This window comes from Marmota flaviventris, unplaced genomic scaffold, assembly GCF_047511675.1.
Source record: "Marmota flaviventris isolate mMarFla1 unplaced genomic scaffold, mMarFla1.hap1 Scaffold_66, whole genome shotgun sequence".
NCBI lineage: Eukaryota > Metazoa > Chordata > Mammalia > Rodentia > Sciuridae > Marmota > Marmota flaviventris.
In genome coordinates this window covers 376,121-383,750 of record NW_027288412.1, presented here as the reverse complement: position 1 = coordinate 383,750, position 7,630 = coordinate 376,121, and the positions used below count along the sequence as shown (strand labels likewise).

Here is a 7,630-nt window from a genome sequence, read left to right as displayed (position 1 = left end):
TGGAGAGCTGGTCGGGCTGGTCCTGCCTTCCTCATGGGAGAGCACCTTGCCTGGCACAGGGCAGCCTGGGGGGGCCTCCAGGACCTCATGCTCCATCACAGATGAGGAGCCAAGCTGGGATTCTGGACTACTGTGTTTAAAAATAAAAGGACTTCTGAACTGAATGAGTGAAGGTGTAAACTGTTGAGGGAATGAACTGGTTAGCAAGCGAGTAAGTGAATGAATGACCAAGTTGTGGCTAATGAATTTCTAATATAAACAGCAAGTGGGTGAGCTCCCAGGCAGGACTTGGGCTCCCGTGGGTGTTACTCTCTCTCGTCTCTTCTACCCTCCTGGTCTCCCTCCACCTTTTTTCCTGCTCAGGAGGTGAGGCTGCCAGCCCTCATGCCCCAGAGCTAGGGGTGGCTTTTGCCATCCTCTTCCTTCTCAGGTGCTCCATGTGGTGAGACGGTAGTTGCTGCTCATGGGGGGCCTTTGCCCTGTATGATCCTAGGCTTGAAAAATAGTCTTTTAAAAATGATAAAAGCAATATGAGATTTTTATATTAATTTGAAATAAAACAGAATGCTTGACTCAATAAATTCCCATCCTGCTGCTTATATTCATCCTGCCACAGAGATTCAGGGGTCAGACAGGACATCCTTAACTGGCTTGGTGCTAGCCAGTGCTGGGCAGTTCAGCTACCATTGAGTGGCCTTCAGGACCCTCCTCATCTTTCAGGGAGGGTTTGCCCCAGGATTAGCACTAAGAGTGAGGGGTAGGGTCGGGAGAAGGAAGCAGGAGGGAGGAAATGGGCAGTGCTTGCAGGGAAACCTGCTGCCCAGAGTAAAAAACCAAGGCTCACTCTGAGCTGGCAGAGTGGTGCATGCTTATGATCCCAGTAAGTTATCTCAGGAGTCTGAGGCAGGAGGATTGCAAATCTGAGGCAAGCCTTGGCATTTTAGTGATGCCCTTAACAATTTAGCCAGATCCTATCTAAAAATAAAAAAAAATAAAAATAAAAAGGGCTAGGGATGTAGCTAGGTGGAAAAGCACCTCTGCATTCAATAATCCCCAGTTCTGTAAAAAAAAACAAAACAAAACAAAAAAAAAAAAACAAAACAAACAAACAAAAAAAAACAAAACAAACAAACAAAAAAAAAAACAAAAACGAACAACCCTATCTCCAAGGTGAGGCTCAAAATGCTTTATTTTTCTTGTGGGGGATGGGTGTGGGTTGCAGGCAATGTGTTCCATGATCTGGGGAGAGACAGTGTCCTCTTTCAGTCTTAGTTTTCCTATCTCGAAATGGGATGGAACCAGTTGGATCAGCTGCATGTCTTATGTGCTATAGGATTTTAATTCCTGGAACACAAGAAGTGGCAAACACACAAAACTTGGGTTTTAAAATAATGCAGGCTTTCCCTCTAAAATCTGGAACTAGACAGGGATGCCCTCTCTCTCCACTTCTGTTCAACATAGTTCTCGAAACACTGGCCAGAGCAATTAGACAGACGAAAGAGATTAAAGGCATAAAAATAGGAAAAGAAGAACTTAAATTATCACTATTTGCAGATGATATGATTCTATACCTAGCAGACCCAAAAGGCTCTACAAAGAAACTATTAGAGCTAATAAATGAATTCAGCAAAGTGGCAGGATATAAAATCAACACGCATAAATCAAAGGCATTCCTGTATATCAGCGACAAATCCTCTGAAATGGAAATGAGGACAACCACTCCATTCAAAATATCTTCAAAAAAAATAAAATACTTGGGAATCAACCTAACAAAAGAGGTGAAAGACTTATACAATGAAAACTACAGAACCCTAAAGAGAGAAATAGAAGAAGATCTTAGAAGATGGAAAAATATACCCTGTTCATGGATAGGCAGAACTAACATCATCAAAATGGCGATATTACCAAAAGTTCTCTATAGGTTTAATGCAATGCCAATCAAAATCCCAACGGCATTTCTTGTAGAAATAGAGAAAGCAATCATGAAATTCATATGGAAAAATAAAAGACCCAGAATAGCAAAAACAATGCTAAGCAGGAAGTGTGAATCAGGCGGTATAGCGATACCAGACTTCAAACTATACTACAGAGCAATAGTAACAAAAACAGCATGGTACTGGTACCAAAACAGGCGGGTGGACCAATGGTACAGAATAGAGGACACAGAAACCAATCCACAAAACTACAACTATCTTATATTTGATAAAGGGGCTAAAAGCATGCAATGGAGGGAGGATAGCATCTTCAACAAATGGTGCTGGGAAAACTGGAAATCCATATGCAACAAAATGAAACTCAATCCCTTTCTCTCGCCATGCACAAAAGTGAATTCAAAATGGATCAAGGAGCTTGATATCAAATCAGAGACACGGCGTCTGATAGAAGAAAAAGTTGGCTACGATCTACATACTGTGGGGTCGGGCTCCAAATTCCTCAATAGGACACCCATAGCACAAAAGTTAATAACTAGAATCAACAAATGGGACTTACTCAAACTAAAAAGTTTCTTCTCAGCAAAAGAAACAATAAGAGAGGTAAATAGGGAGCCTACACCCTGGGAACAAATCTTTACTCCTCACACTTCAGATAGAGCCCTAATATCCAGAGTATACAAAGAACTCAAAAAATTAGACAATAAGAAAACAAACAACCCAATCAACAAATGGGCCAAGGACCTGAACAGACACTTCTCAGAGGAGGACATACAGTCAATCAACAAGTACATGAAAAAATGCTCAACATCTCTAGCTGTCAGAGAAATGCAAATCAAAACCACCCTAAGATACCATCTCACTCCAGTAAGATTGGCAGCCATTAGGAAGTCAAACAACAACAAGTGCTGGCGAGGATGTGGGGAAAAGGGTACACTTGTACATTGCTGGTGGGACTGCAGATTGGTGCAGCCAATTTGGAAAGCAGTATGGAGATTTCTTGGAAAGCTGGGAATGGAGCCACCATTTGACTCAGCTATTCCCCTTCTTGGTCTATTCCCTAAAGACCTAAAAAGAGCATGCTACAGGGACACTGCTACATCGATGTTCATAGCAGCACAGTTCACAATAGCAAGACTGTGGAACCAACCTAGATGCCCTTCAATGGATGAATGGATAAAAAAAATGTGGCATTTATACACAATGGAGTATTACTCTGCATTAAAAAATGACAAAATCATAGAATTTACAGGGAAATGGATGGCATTAGAGCAGATTATTCTAAGTGAAGCTAGCCAATCCCTAAAAAACAAATGTCAAATGTCTTCTTTGATATAAGGAGAGTAACTAAGAACAGTGTAGGGACGAAGAACAGGAGAAGAAGATTAACATTTAATAGGGATGAGAGGTGGGAGGGAAAGGGAGAGAGAAGGGAAATTGCATGGTAATGGAAGGAGACCCTCAGGGTTATACAGTGGAGGAGGTAGAGAGAGAGGAGGGGAGGGGAGGGGAGAGGTGGGGAGGGGGGAGGGTGGAGGATGGGAAAGGCAGCGGAGCACAACAGACACTAGTATGGCAATTTGTAAATCAATGGATGTGTAACTGATGTGATTCTGCAATCTGTGTATGGGGTGAAGGTGGAAGTTCATAACCCACTTGAATCAAAGTGTGGAATATGATATGTCAAGAAATTTGTAATGTTTTGAACAACCCACAATAAAAATTAAAAAAAAAAAATAAATAAAATAAAATAATGCAGGCTAAGCTGGGTGCGGTAGTGCAGGCCTGTAATCTCAGCAACTCGGGAGGCTGAGGTGGGAGGATCGCAAGTTCAAAGCCAGCCTCAGCAATGGCGCGGCACTAAACAACTCAGTGAGGCCCTGTCTCTAAATAAAATATAAAATGGGGCTGGGGATGTGACTCAGAGGTTGAGTGCCCCTGAGTTTAATCCCAAGTACCCCCCCCCCCAAAAAAAAGTTTCTTTTCCAAGTGCTGGGGCCACAGTGGATACATCTGAGTTGACTGCTCTAGGGCATCTGCTGCAGGGCAGCTGGGTTCTTTCTAGCCCTTTATAAGGTTTAGGGTGAGCAACAGATTGGGAGAGGCTTGAGGCTTGATGGTGATGTTTCCAGGTGTCTGAGAGGGAGAGTTGGTGGTGATGGGCATCTTTGGTCCCAGCTGGGGGTGTCCCAGGCTATTTGGCTCCAGGTGTTCTGCAAAGCATTGCTGGTCATCTGGGTGCTGCTATAATCCAGTGGTGACCAGGCCAGACACATATCCATCCAGAGTCACCAGCCCTGATCCCTGTGGAGGACACATGGAGGGACAGTCAGGACCTGGCTCTTTGGGCACCATGGGGCTCTGTCTTACTCTTGTCCCCCGTTCCTCCATGAGATTCTCACAGCAGCTTTCTGATTTACTTATCTCCATTTCACAGGTGCGCAGACTGAGGCACAGAAGTCCCTTGCCCAAGGTCATACTGCTAGAAGTAGCAGAGCTGGGATTTGGGGGCAGGCCTTATCTAGGTCCAGAGCCTGAGCAGTCACCACCACCTTTATTTATAACTACTCTGTGGCTGTGAAGGACAGCAGAGGCCCACCTCTGATTTGTATGAGACAGCCATGAATAAAGACACCCAGGGGGAGCCCTACTTCCCACCCATTTGTCCATCCGTGGAGTTCTGCCTTTAGGGCTGTCCATTTTCCAATCTGGGGGGGGGGGATTGACATCTTAAAGAACAGTCCCGCTCTTTTCCCAGAGCACTAGCATCCTGGGTGCCCCCTTACCCAGAGCCTTTACAGTGGTACCTTTACACTAGACCTGGGTGTGTACACCTGTGTATGTCAGTTTAAACACAGATGGTGCCTCCTACTCCCTGGCTACACTGACTCTCATTTCATATTTTCACGTAGCAGAGATTTCAGTTTTGGTTGCACAATTAAGATCATTGTAAGCACTCAAAAATAAATAAATAAATAAATAACTTGACCTGGGCCCAGCATCTGGAGTCTTTGAGGAGGGGTTCCAGGTCAGTGTTTCTTTGAAAACTTTGAAAAATTCTGGGAAACTTGAATGTGCAGCCAGGGTTAAGGATTGTTGGTGAAAGAGTTAGCACCACGTGTGCATCACACATCTCCACGTTACAGCCAGAGGGGATCTATGGAGAGGATGCACCAGAATTATTGATTGTTTTAATGGAGTTGGGGATCAGACCCAGGACCTTCAGTACCCTAGGCAAGAACTGGACCACTGAGCTACATTCTCAGCCCTCTAGAACTTACAGTCATCTAGCGGTGGACATACAGTTGCTTTCTACTGTTTTGCTGTTAGTGACAGTGTTGCAGTGAGCATCCTCAGGTATCCATTTTTGTGTTCTTGTTTGAGTATTTCTTTTTTTTTTTTTTTCCAAAACAAAAATCAAATTTATTCAGCAGACATTTTAATTAAGAAATCCTATAAATCAGGACCACCACAAGTTCAGACACTCCGTTGCAAAGTGTACAGTCAATAGCTACATCTGGAGGATGAACAAGCCATTGAATCTTTAAAAAACTGGTTTAGCTACCTTAAAGTTTGGGGGTGGCACCTTACTAAAGCGCCATCAAGTTTCACAAGGGTAAAGCCAGCAGTTTCTCCTAGAGGAGAGTCACATTTTTAAAATTTTCAGTCACTCACAAAGAAGAGCTGGCAGGCAGGAGGAAAATAACTGTGCATGAGGAACCACAGAGGCTCAGGCCCACCACTCCAGAGGGCCAGAACAGAGAAGAAAGGCATCCAGGGCCTTCATCCAACCCCACAGAAAGGGCAGAGTAAGAAAGGTCGGCTGGGAGGACATGAGATTGTTTATGACCGTTTCTGAGAAAGCTAATGACATGGCCAAGAGTAGCCTTGCAAGAGGAGGAGTTCTGGAAAGAGGAAAGCACAGAAAAAGCAACTAACTCTTCTCACACGTCCCTCCCTGCCTGTGTGTCCTCGGGAGACTCCAAGCGGTGGCAAAGCACAAGACAGAGCTCTTTTTGGAGAGAAAAAGACACCAAGGGTGAGTTAGCTCTTGTAGGAACCCCACTGCCTCTCACTTAGAGCATAAACGTGACCTTCAACCACGGGTGGCAAGGTCAAGTCATTTAAAAGTCCACAATCAAATTTAACTCTCCCAACTTCGAAATTATGCCCCTCCCTCCCATTCCGTAAGTGGAGTCTCCCACCTCCTCCAGCCACGGATTAAGTGGCTTAAGAAAGGAGGCTATGCCAACCCACCCAATGCCAAGATTTTATATTCTTCAACCCAGAATTTCTCTGCACAGCAATTATAGCACCATTTTCAGTAAGCTCCTCCACCGGAAAATAACGAGAAAATGTATCCGTATCACTAGTTTTCAAGTATTGTTAGAAAGCTCTCGCGATTCCCCCCCCTTTCCAGCCCTATCTTTAAAACAATCCAAGCACACGATGCCCACAAGGGCTAGGTCAGGTACAAGTGGATGCAAGTAGCTGCCATAGGTCCCCCAGTTTATCCCAGGTCCTTGGCCCGGGGTGACCTGGGAAATTCTCACGCGACACGGACGTGCCTTGGTCCGTGCATTTCACCATACTTTAAGTTCTCGGACAGTACTGCCCCGGCCGGTTCCACTTCTGGGTTTAAGATCTTTCCAAGTGCCTGAGTGCAGCCTAAGCTGTCGCTCCCAGGAGTAGAGGCCCAGGCTTCAGATCAGGGTTGATGGGAGGAGGACGCAGAGTAGTACGCAGCGGCGTCCTCTTCCTTCTCCAGGGGGCCAGGGTCAGAGCAAGGCGCTCGAGGTCTGCAGGACGACGGGGTCCTGTCCGCTGCGTCCGCCACCGGGCCCAGAGGCACCCGTGGGGCTGGTGGCCGCAACCGCGGCGACGGCTCGCTGGAGCCTCCTCACTGCTTCCTTAATGAGGTTTCCCGACAGCACCAGCTGTTGCAGGAGGCGGTGGGGGTCGTCATCGCCCGCGCGTGCTCCGGCCTGGGTCCACCGTCGCTGTTGAATGCGCCGGGAGGCGCCGGCGCCACGGAGCCATCCTCGCCTGCACCGCCCGGGTAGTGCGCTGGGGCCTGAGGCGAGCTCTGCCACGCAATAGGGCGCAGCGCGACCCCGCACGCGACCGCGGTCTCCGAGGGCACAGCGTAGGGCTCCCGGGGGCGAGGGCCCCCCAGCTTCGGCCGACGCGGGTCGCAGCAGCAGAGGAACGGCCGGGGACCGGGCCTTGTCCGCCGGCAGCGCCGCCGGGGGCTGTAGCGGCGGCCCTGAGGACACGCACGGGGAGGCCGGACTGTCTTGAGTCGCGTCCAGCTGCAACGTCTGGCCGATCTGGGCCACCAGTCGGTCCACCTCGCCCGAGCCGCCCAGAGTCACCGACTGCTCCAGCAGGAGGAAGCTGTCGTCGTCCTCCTCCTCCGCCTCCGCTTCCTCGCCGGCTTCCTCTTCCTCCTCCCTCCAGCACGGCATGGCCCCCTCCCGGGCACCCGAAGCTCTGCGGGCGTCGCGGTGGCTCGGCTGCCCGCGGGTTTGGCCGGCCGCGGCACCGCCAGGCGCGGGGCGCCTGGCGGAGGCTGAAGCTGATGCCGGGGACGGGGGATGCGGAAGCCGGGTCGGCGGGGTTGTAGCGCCGTGCGCAAGCAGCCAGGGAGCCCTTGTTTGAGTATTTCTTAGGCTGGACTCCTAGAAGTGGAATTATTG

General features: G+C 48.2%; 1 protein-coding gene across 1 annotated transcript; it reads right to left on the bottom strand.

Annotated features, from left to right (window-relative positions):
* Positions 1 to 6,635: 6,635 nt before the first annotated feature.
* On the bottom strand, positions 6,636 to 7,399 carry LOC139704467 (GSK-3-binding protein FRAT2-like). The gene has a single exon (XM_071607293.1). It carries the CDS (start codon positions 7,397 to 7,399, stop codon positions 6,710 to 6,712), a length of 690 nt encoding a protein of 229 aa, XP_071463394.1. The 3' UTR covers positions 6,636 to 6,709.
* Between the last annotated feature and the right edge of the window lie 231 nt (positions 7,400 to 7,630).

Excerpts from the sequence above, each read along its gene's own strand:
- LOC139704467 (XM_071607293.1), bottom strand. The coding sequence starts at position 7,399 with ATGCCGTGCTGGAGGGAGGAGGAAGAGGAAGCCGGCGAGGAAGCGGAG.